Here is a 15,643-nt window from a genome sequence, read left to right on the forward strand (position 1 = left end):
TTTTTGTTCAAATAAATTTATGCTTTGCATCATGTTCTGAGACTCCAAAGTACTTTGTCTCAGAGATTTACCAGATATAATCAGGCAGACTTAACCAACAGTAAGTCCTTTATAAACAGTTTACCCTAAAATCTAAACACCTAGGAATATGCCAAACACAATTTCTTCTGAGCACAACTGTTTGTTTGCTTTTTAGCCTATTGTCTGAGAAAACCCTTATCTTTAGAGCTTAAGTATTATTCCAGATCTTATTTAATAAAAATGTAATAAAATAAATGAAACTAAAAAGAGTTCCTCTCCATAAAAAAAAAAAAAAAAGTGTTCCTCTATTACCTGTTCTTCCCTCTCCTTTTCTTTGGTCTTGCTTCTGTGGACTCTAGCAGAAGTGGCATCCTGGGATGGAATGGCAGAGATCTGATGCAGTGGCATGCTCATCCCAGCCTCCTATCTGGTCGTCGTCTTCATGGAAGAGACTCTCCACTGCTGGAGTCATTTTGGGCCATGGATTTCAAACTGAGAGAAAGTGAAGAGAGAAAAAACATACTGAGCTAAAATACTTTTCAAATTTCCAAGAGTGAGACTAGCATTTTATATTTATAATCAAAAGAATTACAATGAGGGCGGCGCCTGTGGCTCATTGAGTAGGGTGCCGGCCCCATATGCCAAGGGTGGCGGGTTCAAACCCAGTCCCGGCCAAACTGCAACAAAAAAATAGCCAGGCGTTGTGGCGGGCGCCTGTAGTCCCAGCTGCTCGGGAGGCTGAGGCAAGAGAATCGCATAAGCCCAAGAGTTAGAGGTTGCTGTGAGCCGTGTGACGCCACGGCACTCTACCGGAGGGTGGTACAGTGAGACTCTGTCTCTACAAAAAAAAAAAAAGAATTACAATGAATGTCTAAGGGAAATATTTTAACACTTCTCTCTTGTAATAAAATGGGAGCACCTCAAAGAGGCTGATGGATTGGTACATGGATAATGTGAGAGAAATTTTCCGTTGGTTATTTAGGTTTGAAACACAACAGTGCTACCATTAGTTTTAAGAATATTTTTCATGTGGGTGCAGTGGCTCACAACCTAGCACTTTGGGAGGCCAAGACAAAAGGATTGCTTGAGGCCAGGAGTTTGAGACCTGCCTGAGGAACATGGTGAGACCACATCTCTACAAAAAAATTTTTTAAAAAGTTAGCTATGGTGGCATGTGTCTACAGTACCAGCTACTCAGGAGGCTGAACCAAGAGGATGGCTTTAACACAGGAATTTGAAGTTGCAGTAAACTATGATCAGGCCACTGAACTCTAGCCTTAGTGACAGAGAAAGACTCTGTCTCCAGGGGAAAAAAATATATTTTTAAAGTTAAAACTTTTTTTCCTGATGAAACATTCATTGTGATATAAGTAGTTAATTTTTCCTTAATACTGCTGCCCTTGAGTCCACATAAGGTAAGATCAGAGCTTAAGCAGTCTAAATTAATTGATGATCCATATTCAACCTTCCTAAAGTCTAGACTCCACCACTTGATAACAAACTTCTTACAAAGGGCAAGATAGGTATTTTAGGCATTATAAGCCAAATCTGTTCCAGCTATTGAACTCTGCCATCGTAGCATGAAAACAGCCATAAATAGCACACAAAAGAATAAGAGTAGTTATGTTCCAATAAAATTTAATTTACAAAACACAGGTGGTAGGCTAGGTACAGTACATAGGCCTATAGTTTGCCAAACAATGCTCTAACAGATTTCCTAGGGTTGATGGGGATCATCATTACACAATTCTGAGAACCAAGACAAGACTGACCTTAGATCAAATAATAGTGTCTATGTAAGTTGTCTTGAATGATTCCAGACACCCCATGGAGGCTAAAAGTAACTCCATCTTGGATGCTAATCCACAATGTTAACTTCTGATTAACCCTAGTTCCCAGAATGACTTTAAGATCTCTACTTTACAGGGTAATGCAAATCAAAACCACAATGAGATAGCACTTAACTCCAGAGAGAATGGCTTTTATCAATAAGTCCCAAAAGAACAAATTCTGATATGGATGCAGAGAGAAAGGAACACTTGTACGCTGTTGGTGGGACTACAAACTAGTACAACCTCTATGGAAAGGAGTATGGAGTATGGGATACCTCAGAGAGAACTAAGTAGACCTACCATTTGATCCAGCAATCCCACTGCTATTTATCCAAAGGATAAAAAGACATTTTATAAAAAAGACATCTGCACTCAAATGTTTAAAGAAGCACAATTTACAACTGCAAAGATGTGAAAATAACTGAAAAGCCCATCAATACATGAGTGGATTAACAAAATGTGATATATAAGGTCAGGCAATTGAGTTAGGAAACTCACCTAGAAAAAATGCTACATGCCTCATTGCAAACTATCACTACAGTCACCTTTGAAGTACTCCCCTAGGGAAGCTTTGCACCAATACCAGAACCTAGTCTACCCTTCAAAGCAATTTTGGAACTCTGTTTTCACAACGGCCATCAGAGCTATCATTGCATGAAGTCTGACAATAAAGTTTTGTGAAGTCATCCTAGAAAAAGTTCTACATACTTCATTGCTGAGTATCACTACATTCACCAGATGGTCAAAGTATGAAGTGTGGAAACCTTAAACCAAAAGAATGAATCTCTAATTTGGGGATATAAATGAAATAATTTTTCATTTATTAACTGTGTATGGGGTGTGACAGTAGGCAGGGAGAGTAAACAAACAACAGGCCCTGAAACCTTACAGCCACATTTGACAAGCAGGCCATTTATTCCATCTCTCCCAAAACACTACTCTAAACGAGAAGGCAAGCAGGTGTTTGTGAGGCTGGTCCCACCTCCCATGGTATCATTAACCAAGCAGAAGAGCACTAAGACTCACAAAATGGATTCCTTCACACAACTCTTGAATCAACAAGCAACAGGAAGGAATAAGAAACTAGAAGGGAACAACTCTTACAAGAATACCGGCTAAAATAACAATGTTTTTAAAAATCTCATTTTTGCAAGTGAGTGATCATTGATTCTGGGTAATACTCCACCCCCCGACCCCCCGGAAAACCCCCAGAAAAACAGAGTACATGATGCTAATGTCTAGATACTTTATGCACCTGTCTAGTTCAAGCCTTTGATGAGGCTGGCAGAGGTGGAGCTCTACTGTAACCAAGAAATGGTGAGAATGTTTTTATTCAAACACATTCTACAAGACAAGAGACCCTTACTTCTGCATTGCCTTACACTTTCTGGGAGATCACAATAGTCAGGGGTGAGCAGTTTTTCATCACTAATGCATTAAAGTCCTCTGTCACAGATGAGAAACTCCATTTGGCCTCTTGGAATATTAACTAAAGTAACAATGCCCAGAGTGCCACTACCCACCTGTGGTGCATCTGATATAATCCTCATTATTACATCACTGGAACATGGTCATGAGAAGCCTGGTAAGGGCTATTTATGATAAAGAAACGCAAATGGAAGAGAGTTTTAAATTTTCTGTAGAGTTTAGAGAGACATCCCTCCTCATAGCCACTGAAGCTACACCTCTGAGATGCAAACCCACTTCCAGGCAATAGACTTATAAGTTTGTATGAAGCAATCCTCCTACAGTCATGATTAAAATAAGTTTATAAACAAACCACAAAATAGACCATACCATTTTTTACATGAAGGTTTATATGAAAAGCAGAAAGCAGATATTACCTATATTTTCTTTGCATAATTTCCAGATACCTGTTTTATATCAATTCAATTAATCTTTGATTGAGAGCAACAGTTAAACCTCTGTGCTGTGCCTGACAATCCAGGAACGAGGACTTCAATTCCACTAATGCTTACTTGGAAAATGCACATACCTAATATGAACATTTATATCTAGAAGAACTAGACTGTTAAAGCTGGTTTAAGAAATTCGAAATGGATATGCCATGTTTACGGATCAGAAGATGACTTAATATTGTCCTCTGTCATCAACTCTCACCAAACTAATCTAAATGGTCAAAGCAACCCCTATCAAAAAAATGAAACGATTTCATTGCAGAAACTTGACAAGCTGATCCTAAAATTCATACAGAAATTAAAGGGACTCAAAATTGCTAAAAAAACAACCTTGAAAAATAATAAACTTACCACAAAACTTACTACTAAGGAACACTCCAGACTGCAAAACTTACCTATTACAAAGGAAAAGTAATCAAGACAGTGTGGTTCTAGAATAAGGACCGATATAAAGATCAATGGAATAGAATTTAGAGTCCAGACACACACCCGTGTATCCATGGTCAACTGATTTTCAACAAGGTTACCAACACCATTTCTTGGGGAAAGAGTAGTCTCTGCAACAAAAGATGCTAGGACAACTAGATGGAAATAACCAAAAGAATGAATTTGGATCCCTTTCTCACACAAAGAAAAAACAAACTAGACATAATTAAAAGAAAAACTTCTGTGCTTAAAAACATACCATCAAGAAAGTAAAAATACAATCTACAAAGTAGAAGAAAATTTTTGCAAATCATGTATCTAATAAGGGACTGTATCTAGAAAATATAAGAACTCTTGTAACTCAATAATATAAAGACAGTAACCCAATGAAAAATAGGTTACTCAACATCACCAGCCATCATAGAAATACAAATCAAAACTAGTAATATTAGATATCACTTTAATTCTGCCCATAGTTAAAGACAAATAAGAGTTGGTAAAGATATGATGAAACTGAAACCCTCATACAGTACTGGTGGGAAAGATGCAGGTGTTTTTGGAAAACATTCTGATTCTTCCTTGAAATGTTGAATATGTTACCATGTGACCTACCGATTTCATTCCTAGCTACACACTGGAGAGAAACAAAAACATTTCCTTTCAAAAAAAAAAAAAAAAAAACCCATGTCCACAAATGCTCATATATTAGCAATAGCAGCCCCAAAGTAGGAACAACTCAATGTCCACCATCTGATAAATACATAAATTAAATGTGGTATACATCCATTCAATGGATTTAAATCCAGAAATAAAAACAAATGAAGAGCTGATTACATGCCACAATATGGATGAACATTTAAAAAATTATGCTACATGTAAAGCTAGTTACAAAAAATTATGTTATATTACAAAAGACCATAGGATGATCTTGTACAAAACGTCCAAATGGTAAGTTATAGATAAATCTATAGAGACAGAACATAGTGATGGCCAAGGGCTGGGGTAGAAATGGAAACATGGGAGAGGGTGGTGGCTTGAAGAGTTTCTTTTAAGGGTAATGAAAATCTTCTAAAATTGATAGTGGTGATAATTAGGAACTTTTGAGAATACAAAAAGCCATAGAATTAAGATACTTTAAAATCAGTGAACTGTAATGGACATAAACTATAGCTTAAAAAATACATTTTTAAAAAATATATATAGGATTCATTAAAATGGACTACAAGAAAATTTTAATTTTTCTTTTGTGTTACCCCTACTGTCATTTATCCAGATGACATTTTAGGGCCACTGTTACCCTATCTCATCCTTCCAGTTTTGAGAAAATAGAAAAAGTACAAAATCAGCGATCAGAAACCTAACTTCAAGTCCTGGTTCTAACTGTGTAATGCTGAGCAAACTGGTGAATTTCTAAACTCTTTTGTTTCCTAATGTGTAAAAGAGAAGGGTAACATCTCTACTAAATTCACAGGGTTACTGTGGGGAGGGTTACTGTGAGGTCGTAAGACTATGTCCATGTGCACAACAAACACGGGGGCTCTGAACATCGGCACATCTGCCAGCATGCTTTCCAGGCATCTGCAGTGGTTCCTCTTACCACATCACAAAGCTCTGCTTGTTTGCTTTGTCTTCCCAGTACTATTTTCCGTCCCCCTATGCCTCAGTCTAACACAAGATTTATACAACTGGGACTTCAAATCCTCTCTCGCATTTCTTTATGATGCTAGGCAGCTTGATTCTGAGAGGGTGCAAGGCTGACAATGCCATCCCCACAAGGGGAGTGGTAAGAAGGCCCAATCCTGAAGACAATCAGGGTGGTGAACAATCAAACCGTTCTATGTGCTTTCCAGATGGTCAAGATAAACGAACGATTCTGCCCATTCTAACAACGATGTGGACAAACACAGATGACAAAGTGGAAAAGCCAGCAGAAGACAAAGATGCCAGCTGCAGCATCCCTGAGAAACAGGCACACAGAAGCAGGCTGCAGGCCTCCCTACCCCATTGTTCCCAGGGTGCACCTTGCTCCTCCCCACTGTGAACTGTTATCTTAACTTCCTGACTGGCATTGTTAGAATAAGCAACTTGAGGTTCAACTTGCCTTTATTAGAAGTACATTTCTTATTAAAAAAAAAAAAAAAATGGGAAGCCTATGCACAGCAGCCAGCCAAAACAGAAAGAAATAGCAGTAAGAGGGGTGAGGAGACCATTTGTAGATACAAGGTACAACCTGAAGAAGGGGATAGAAAAGGAGAAGAGAGACTAAAAGAAAAGGAGGACCAACATAAACTAGCGAGGGGTGTAAACCCCGCCCTGGTTTCTGACTGTATTTTCACAAGACACTCCTATACAAAGGAGCAGAGCTCTTACACAGTCAGTCACTTATGTCATTAGATACTACAAGTACATGATTAAAAATCTAACATCAAAAAGAATTTTAAAACCTTTCAGAAAGCATCACTAACATTAAAAAATATTTATAGTGAAAAAAAATCCATCGCAAACCAAAAATTAACATACTCACATAGTAAAACTCTTAGAGGCATACTAACCAAATTAAAAACACAAAATAAGCATATTATCATTGCTTTCTTTTTTTCTTTGGCTAGGACCAGGTTTTAACCTGCCACCTCCAGTATATGGGGCTGGCACCCTACTCCTTTGAGCCACAGGTGCCACCCTTATCATTGCTTTTTTTTTTTTTTAATGTATGGGTAGATTTTTCTTCTAATGTAATAAAACTTAACAAAAGAAAGCCTAGATACATAGTGAGACTCTCTTCTCTACCAAAAAAATTGTACATCATAGTAAAAATTTTTTATTATGATGTACAATTTTTTTAATGTGCAGCTATATTATATTTGCTAGGATGAAGTTGAGTACTTTTGCATTGAGTACTTTTGCATTGATATTCATTAGTGAAATTTGTCTGTAGCTTTCCTTTTTGGTAGGGTCCTTTCCTTGTTTTAGTATCAGGATGATAATTGCTTTGTACAATGTGCTGGAGAGGGTTCCTTCCTTCTCAATGTTTTGAAATAGGTTCTGTAATATAGGCACAAGTTCTTCTCTGAAGATTTGGTAGAACTGTGCTGTAAAACCATCTGCTCCAGGACTTTTTTTTTTTTTTGCAGTTTTTTTTTTGGCCGGGGCTGGGTTTGAACCCACCACCTCCAGCATATGGGGCTGGCGCCCTACTCCGCTGAGCCACAGGCACGGCCCTGCTCCAGGACTTTTTTTGTTGGAAGCTTTTTTATTGTTACAACTTCAGTGCTTGACATAGGTCTGTTCATGAGATTTACTTCTTCCCGCTTAAGTCTAGGGAGGTTCCATGATTCCACATATTGATCCATTTCCTCCACATTTTCAAATTACTGGGTATAGGGTTTTTTGTAGTAATCAGAAATGATATTTTGTATCTCTGTGGTATCTGCTATTATTTCTTTTTCTTCATTTCTCATTGAGATTGTAAGAAATCTTACTTTTCTATTTCTAGTTAGTTTGGCCAAAGGTTTATTGATTTTATTTATCTTTTCAATGAATCAACTTTTTTTTTTTGGTAGAGACAGAGTCTCACTTTACCGCCTTTAGTAGAATGCCATGCTGTCACAGGACTCACAGCAACCTCCAGCTCTTGGGCTTCCACGACTCTCCTGCCTCAGCCTCCAGAGCAGCCGGGACTACAGGCGCCTGCCACAATGCCCGGCTATTTTTTGGTTGCAGTTCAGCTGGGGCTGGGTTTGAACCCGCCACCCCCAGTACATGGGGCCAGCGCCCTACTCACTGAGCCACAGGTGCGGTTGTTTAGTTTTCAATTTCATTTTTTTCTTGCTTGCTTGCTTTTTTTTTGGAGACAGCGTCTCAAGCTGTCACCCTGGGTAAATGCCATAGTGTCACAGCTCATGACAACCTCAAACTCTCAAGCTTAAGCGATTCTCTTGCCTCAGCCTCCCAAGTAGCTGGGACTACAGGCACCCACCACAACGCCTGGCTATTATTATTATTATTATTATTATTATTATTATTTTTGGTACAGTTGTCATTGTTTTAGCTGACCCAGGCCAGGTTGGAACCTGCCAGCCTTGGTGTATGTGGCCAGCGCCCTACCCACTGAGCTACAGGTGCTTTCTAATATAATTTTGGTTATTTCTTTTCTTTTGCTAGACTTGGGATTGGATTGCTCTCCCTTTCCCAGTTCTTTCAGATGAATCATCAAGTTGATGGATGTTCTGTTTCTTGGATGTGAGTATCTAATGTGATAAATTTCCCTCTTAGAATTGTTTTTGAGTATCTCACAGGTTTTGATAGCTTGTGGCTTTATTGTCATTATGTTGAGGAATCTACTGATTTCCTTCGTTATCTAGCTGTCATTAAGCATAAGGTTTAGTTTACATGACTTTGTATGGGGATGAAGGTTTTTGTTGGAATTGAGTTCTGCCTTTATTCCCTTGTGCTCTGAAAAGATACAAGGTATCATTTCTATTCTTTTAAATTTGTTAAGGTTTGATTTGTATTCTACAATATATGACCAATTTTGGAGTATGATCTATGAGTTGATGAGAACATATACTCATTAATACTGGGGTGGTATGCTCTATATATGTCTGTTAAGTCCAATTGTTCTAGGGTCATGTTTAAGTCTACTGTTTCTTTACTTTCTGTTTAGAGGATCTGTCCTGTTCTGTCACTGGGGTGTTGAAGATGCCAGTTACGGTGTTGTAGGTTATTATATTGTGCGGCCCAGTTAGGGTTTATTTTATTTATCTGGGAGCATTTAGCAATTTACATGCATAAACATGTAAAATTGAAATGTCTTCTTGTTGTATTGCTTCCTTGTATAGTGTTCACCTTTGTCTTTCGTTACTTTTGTTGCCTTAAATCTACTTGTATTGCAAATAAAATTGTGCCTCTCCTCTTCTCTGGTTTCCATTTGCCTGAAATACTGTTTTCCAACCCTTTACACTAAGTTTTGTTTTGTCTTTGGAGATGAGATGTATTTCATGAAGACTGCCTTAGTTGGCTTTTGCTTTTTTTAATCCAGTCAGTCAATTTGTGTCTTTTCTATGGAGAATTTAAGCCATTCACATTTATTGAGAGAATTGATAAATATGGGGAAGTTCTGTTTGTCTTGTTTTGTGGAAGTCTATCACCTAGTTTTATCACTTGGGCTGTTGGAGAAGCTAAGTTCTGACTTTTTGTTTCTGAGTCTTTTTACTTTGTTGGTGCACCTGTAATCCCACCCAATCAAGAGAATGAGGTAAGAATAATCACCTGAGCCCAGGAGTTCGGGGTTACAGTGAGCTATTATCACACCACTGCATTACAGCCTTGGAGACAGAATGAGACCCTGTCTCAAAAATAAATTCCAGCCTAAGCAAGAGAGAGACCTCATCTCTATTAAAAATAAAAATAATAAAAAAAAAATTTGCCAATGTAGTGGCACATACCTATAGTCCCAGCTACTCAGGAGGCTGAGGCAGGAGGATTACTCGAGTCCAAAAGTTTGAGGCTGCAGTAAGCTAAGATGAAACCATTGCTCTCCAGGCTTAAAAAAAAAAAAAAAAAAGGGCAAAACAAAAAAATTAATTAATTAATTTTAAAAATAAAAATGAACGGAGAATTTCATAGTAAAATGGAAAAGTTAAAACCCAAAGCAATTTTCTAAAAACTACTGGTATTAGTTAAAGATGTGAACATCAAGATAAAATCACTAATGTATTCTACTATAAGAAAAAATACATAAATACGTTTATGTCACCAACATTTCTATATACCAGCAAAAAAAACACATAAAATTAGAGATAAGTTATTTAAAAACTACTTAAGGATGGAGACTTTACCTCTTTTATGTTTACATGGAGGGACATGGAACATGTTCTCCTGAGTAAAGTATCTCAAGAATGGAGGAAAAAGTATCCAATGTACTCAGTACTTCTATGAAACCAACTTATATTTACTCACACTTTCTTATGAAAGATAGAACACAACTATAGCCCAGTATGAAGGACAGAAATGCAGTGGGAAAGGAGGGGCGGGGGGAAGTTTGATGGACCACACCTATGGAGCATATTGCAAGGGTACAAGTCAAATCTCTCAAGTGTAGAACATAAATGTCTTAACACAATAATAAAGTAAATGAGGCGAAAGCTATATTAATTAGTTTGATGTAAGCATGTCAAATTGTATAAAAAATCAACACATTGTACCCCACATATGCATAAATGTATTCATGATCTATGTGTATATGACTTAATTAAAAAAGAAACTGAGGTCAAAATAAAAAAACTACTTAAGAACTTTTCATAAGGGAGGGAACAAGATGGCAAACAGGAAGGACATTTAGCTGAGCCTTCCTACAGCAAAAGGGGAGAGGGCTGGATCAGTCCTGGTTTGGAATACCGATGTACAGCAGTGGCTCAGAGTGTGCAGCATAGAAGTGGACAGCTGGATTTGGCTGGAGCTGCACAGAACTAACATGCATGGGCAAGTTTCTGCAGGCACACACAAGCTGCAGTGGTGCTGGGCCTGCGCACCACGGGCACAGTGGCAAGATCCAAGGGGAAACTTCTCACAGTTTACGCTCCTTGGGGGAGGCTAGGCAGTGCTCTCCTGAGCAGAATTTGGTGGCCAGACTGGATTGCTAGCTGGAATGGCTCTAACCATGAGTGGCAATCATAAAGCATCCATAGGAGAAAAGTTTCTGGACAGAGGGAAGCCATAGCAGGAAACGGCACGAGTAGCTTGCATAAGCAGACATCTTGCTGGGCGCCTACAGGAAGCAGACCTTTACCAGTATCAGGCTCAGGGACTCTGAAAAGATTGAGTAAGTAGGCACTTCTGAGTGGAATTTAGGGGCCAGTTTGGGGGGGAAAGTTCTGGATCAGGGACCCGCCATTGTGGAAAACAGCATGCCACTGTGTGGGCGGGCCTCTTGCTGGGGGCCTAGGGCTCAGGAGTCTGAATTCCACATTCCAGGAGTGGTTCTGCAGTCCAGGGACCTCCACTACCCATGTGAGTGATCCCAGAGACTCGTCGCTGAAGAACTGTCGAGAATAGTAGATTCCCAGATCTGCAGGTGCTGAGTGCTGAGGTGGACCTGCGACCACCAGGAACAAATGAGCTGGAAAACTGCTCTAAGCCTGGGAACCAGAGAGTACAGCTGTGTTGTTTGTTCCCCAAATTCACAGCACCGCCTGGTGTCCAGGAAGTATACTGAAGCATAAATATATGCCTACAAAAATCAAATCCCTACGTCATATATAGATATGCGTATATAAATTTTTGATTGTTGTTGCCTTGTTTTGTCTTTTTAATTTAGCTTATGTCACTATTATTTTTTTCTCTCTCTCCTTTCCTTCCTCAATTGGTTGCTGAGATTGCTTACATCAGGCTATCTCTGCATTTTTTTTGTTTTGCTTCGTTTTCCTTTTCTTTTATCTTGTTTCAATGTGTTTTACTTTTTGCTAAGTTGTAAGGTTGGATCTTCTTCCATATTCCATTTTTACATTCAACAAGAACAAGGATCACTATATTCTTTTTTTTTTTTTGGTTTTGGTTGCAGAATTTTAGCTTGAACTATTCTCTCACCCTGGTACACTCCACTTCATTCTCTCAGTTGATAGAGACCCTTCCACTCATCTCTCCCACATAAAGTGCTTCGGCATCAGCCAAAACATTCGCCCACCCGGTTTCTTCTTTTTTCTTTCTCTTTTTCTTGGTTTGTTGCCTTTCTTCTTTCTTTCTTTATCCCTCCTCCCTCCATCCCCTTAATTTAATTCAACAGTACATTCAATTTTCGTTTATTGATGCTTAGATACATATAGTTTTCTCTATTTTCTTTCCTTTTCTTTCTCTTACCATCCTTTCTTTGCTGAGGGTGGTGTGACACAGGTCTAGCAGGTTGACTGCAGCAGTACCGTGGCTCAAAGAGGCCAAAAGAACTTTCTACTCTTGGCCACAGGAAGAAAGTAGTAGTAGGATCACACTGCAGTACTTTTCTACTTTTTTTTTTTTTTCTTTCTTCCTTATCCAATTTTTCCTTCTTGGTTTTTGTGTTTGCTCTTTTTCTTCTCTTCCTGTTTTTTGGCAGAGTAAGAGTCTGGCTGTGGACAGACAAGTAAGGAGGGCCTAATTTTGAGGAACCCACCCAGCTCAGCTCCTCACAACCCTTGGGCTATAGGCACGGCCTTAGCACCATGCTGAACAACAACATCTCTTCTATCACTCTCATCCTCCCTTCTTATCCTCCATCTCATCTGTTCTTCAATTTTCTTCCCTTCCCTCCCCCCCTTTTTTTGCCTTTCTTTCTCTTGTCTTTCTTTTGCTTTTCTCCTACACTTCCCCCCCTTTTTATTTTTATTTTCTTTTTCTCTTCTTCTTTTCCTCCTTTTCTCTTGTTTCTCTCGGCTTGATGTAACCCTTCTCCACCTTCTGACCCCATACCAAGAGGACTCTTCCTCACCTAAACTCTAAGACAAAGTAACTTGAAGGTGCACAAGGAAGTGAATAAGAAAGCACACATGAGGAGGGACCAAAAGAAAAATTCAGGCACCATGAATAACCAAATTAGACCAACTCCCCCAAGGGAACACAAGGCAATTTTTAAAAAAGACTCCTCCTATAAAGAATTAATGAATTTGTCAGAAAGGGAATTTAAAATATGGACAATTATGACAATAAAGGGATTGGAAGAGAAAATGGAAAAACAAAACTAAAAGTCAGACAAGAGATATGTAGAATATAGAAAAGATATGGATGAGCTTAAAGAAATGAAGGAGACAATCAGCGAATGTAAAGAAGTGGTAGAAAGTATCAAAAATAGATTAGACCATGGAGAAGAAAGAATATCAGAATTAGAGGATAAAGTCTTTGAGTTAACACATGTTGTAACAGAGTCAGAAAAGAAGAGAAAGCAGAGCAGGCACTTAGATAACTACAAGATGCCATGAAGTGTTCAAACATACGGATAATAGGAATCCCTGAGGGAGAAGAAGACTGTACCAAAGGTATGGAAGCCCTACTGGAGACTATCATAAATGAAAACTTCCCAGGTTTTACTAAAGATCCTGACACACTCCTTTCAGATGGATATCGAATCCCAGGTCTTCTCAACTCTATCAGACCCTCTCCAAGACACATTGTAATGAACCTTTCCAAAGTCAAGTTGAAGGAGAAAATACTGCAAGCAGCTAGGAATAAGCACCAATTGCACTAAAAGGGCAAAACCATTAGGCTGACAGCAGACTTTCAAGTGAAACGTTCCAAGCCAGGAGAGCATGGTCATCCACCTTCAACATCCTTAAACAAAATAATTTTCAGACTAGAATCCTATATCCTGCCAAACTTAGTTTCAAAATTGATGGAGAAATCAAATCATTTGCAGATATACAGGCACTGAGGAAATTCGTCACAACAAGACCAGCTCTACATTGAAACAAGATGGCGGGCTCACGGTGAAGCACTGTCAAGGGATGAAAATTGATTTTTCCTAGAAGCAGATTTTAAAAGCAGTGTTTCTTCAAAACATCTTTTTTCATAAGTATCTTGATACACCATGGCTGGAGCAGCAGTAAAATGGGTGATATCAAAGAGAAGTATCTTGAAACATTTATTTCCAATCCAAAATGGAGCTTTATATTGTGTTTGTCATAAATCTACATATTCTTCTCTACCAGATGACTATAATTGCAAAGTGGAGCTTGCTTTGACATCTGATGGCAGGACAATAGTATGCTACCATCCTTCTGTGGACATTCCATATGAACACACAAAACCTATTCCTCTACCAGATCCTGTGTGTAATAATGAAGAAACACATGATCAAGTGCTGAAAACCAGATTAGCAGAAAAAAGTGAACGCCTTGAACAAGGACCCATGATAGAACAACTTAGCAAAATGTTCTTTACTACTAAGCACCGTTGGTATCCTCGTGGACAGTATCACACTCGTCGTAAGAAACTGAATCCTCCAAAGGACAGATGATACTGAGGTTTTCCAGGGAATCGAAGAAAAATGTGCCTCAGATGGCATTTGAGAAAATGCAATGTGGTATATTCATTAATATGTTATATAGTAAAATAGTAATAATAAAATGCCTTCTCATAAAAAAAAAAAAAAGACCAGCTCTACAGGAAATACTTAGACCTATTCTCAATACTGAACACCACAATGGATGACCACCAAAGTATAAATCTAGAAGCCAGAGGAAAGAATTTAGCTTTCACAATGGCATAAAGAATTAAACTACACAACAAACTACCTCACAATAAGATGAATAGAAGTCTACCACAACTATTGATAACTTTTAGTAAATGTCAATGGATTGAATTCCCCACTGAAGAAGCACAGGCTGGCTGATTGAATGAAAAAACACAAACCATCCATATGCTATCTCCAGGAGATACACTTAGCCCTGAAGAACAAATCTAAACTCAGGGTTAAGGGATGGAAAACAGTGTATCAAGAAAATTGAAATCAGAAAAAAAGGAGGGATTGCAATCTTATTCTCAGACACAAGCAGATTCAAAGCAACTTTAGTAAAGAAAGACAAAGATGGACACTTCATACTGGTCACAGGAACAATACAACAAGAGGATATCTCAATACTAAACATTTACGCAACTAACTTAAATGCTCCCAGATATATGAAACAGATTTTGAGGGATCTGAGCAATATGATATCCCATAACACCTTAATAGTCAGGGACTTCAACACCCCTCTGACAAAATTGGACAGATCCTCTAAACTGAAACTAAACAAGGATACAAAGGACTTACGTGTGACTCTACATAAAATGGGGTTTATAGACATATATAGAACACACCATTCCAAAGTAAAAGAATATACTTTTTTCTCATCAGCTCATGCCACATACTCCAAAATAGATCACATCCTAAAATACACAAATCAAACCTCAGCAAAATTAAAGGAACAGAAATTACACCATGTCTCTTCTCAGACCACAAGGCCATAATGGTGAAACTCAACTCCAACAAAATTGTTTATCTCCACACAAAGTCTTGGAAACTAAACAACCTTATGCTGAATGATAGCTGGGTCCAGGAAGAGATTAAAGAAGAACTTGTTAATTCCCTCAAACACAACAACAATGAAGACACAAGTTACCAAAATCTCTGGGATATGACAAAAGCAGTCCTGAGAGGAAATCTTTTGTATTAGATGCCTACCTTTGAAAAACAGAAAGTGAACGCATCAGCACACTCACAAACCACCTTATGGAATTGGAAAAAGAAGGATAACCTAACCCTAAACCAAACAGAAGAAAAGAAATAGCCAAAATTAAGAAATTAGGAAATTGAAACCAAAAAAAAAAAAAAATCATTCAAAAAATTAACAAAAGAAAAAGTTGGTCTTTTGAAAAAATAAATAAAATAGAAAAAGCTTTGGCCAGACTTATTAGAAACAGAAAACTAAAATCTCTAGTAAC

The 15,643-nt window shown here is 38.2% G+C and overlaps 2 protein-coding genes and 1 pseudogene across 12 annotated transcripts in view; 2 read left to right on the plus strand and 1 right to left on the minus strand.

Moving 5' to 3' along the window:
- MARCHF8 (membrane associated ring-CH-type finger 8) overlaps positions 1–15,643 on the minus strand; it is a 162,113-nt gene that overhangs the window by 97,883 nt on the left and 48,587 nt on the right. For 5 of the 11 annotated variants that reach the window (XM_053582411.1, XM_053582418.1, XM_053582421.1 and 2 more), the window contains exons 2-3: positions 9,643–9,740; positions 334–513 (exon numbers count right to left, since the gene is read on the minus strand). The exons of 1 other annotated variant lie outside the window; for it this stretch is intronic. In XM_053582411.1, the coding sequence (XP_053438386.1) occupies positions 334–435 (102 nt within the window). In that variant the 5' untranslated portion in view covers positions 436–513; positions 9,643–9,740. The remainder of the gene's footprint in view (positions 1–333; positions 514–9,642; positions 9,741–15,643) is intronic. 5 more of the 11 variants (XM_053582412.1, XM_053582415.1, XM_053582416.1 and 2 more) reach the window with 2 other exon arrangements.
- Positions 1–15,643, plus strand: part of LOC128580506 (elongation factor 1-alpha 1-like) — a 143,292-nt pseudogene that overhangs the window by 12,590 nt on the left and 115,059 nt on the right.
- Positions 13,629–14,290, plus strand: LOC128580508 (39S ribosomal protein L42, mitochondrial-like). The gene has a single exon (XM_053582422.1). The coding sequence runs from the start codon at positions 13,749–13,751 to the stop codon at positions 14,175–14,177; it is 429 nt and encodes a 142-aa protein (XP_053438397.1). The 5' UTR covers positions 13,629–13,748; the 3' UTR covers positions 14,178–14,290.

The sequence above is a fragment of the Nycticebus coucang genome, chromosome 3, assembly GCF_027406575.1.
Source record: "Nycticebus coucang isolate mNycCou1 chromosome 3, mNycCou1.pri, whole genome shotgun sequence".
NCBI lineage: Eukaryota > Metazoa > Chordata > Mammalia > Primates > Lorisidae > Nycticebus > Nycticebus coucang.

Bases quoted from the DNA above. Each gene is read 5' to 3' on its own strand.
- LOC128580508 (XM_053582422.1), top strand. From the start codon at position 13,749: ATGGCTGGAGCAGCAGTAAAATGGGTGATATCAAAGAGAAGTATCTTG.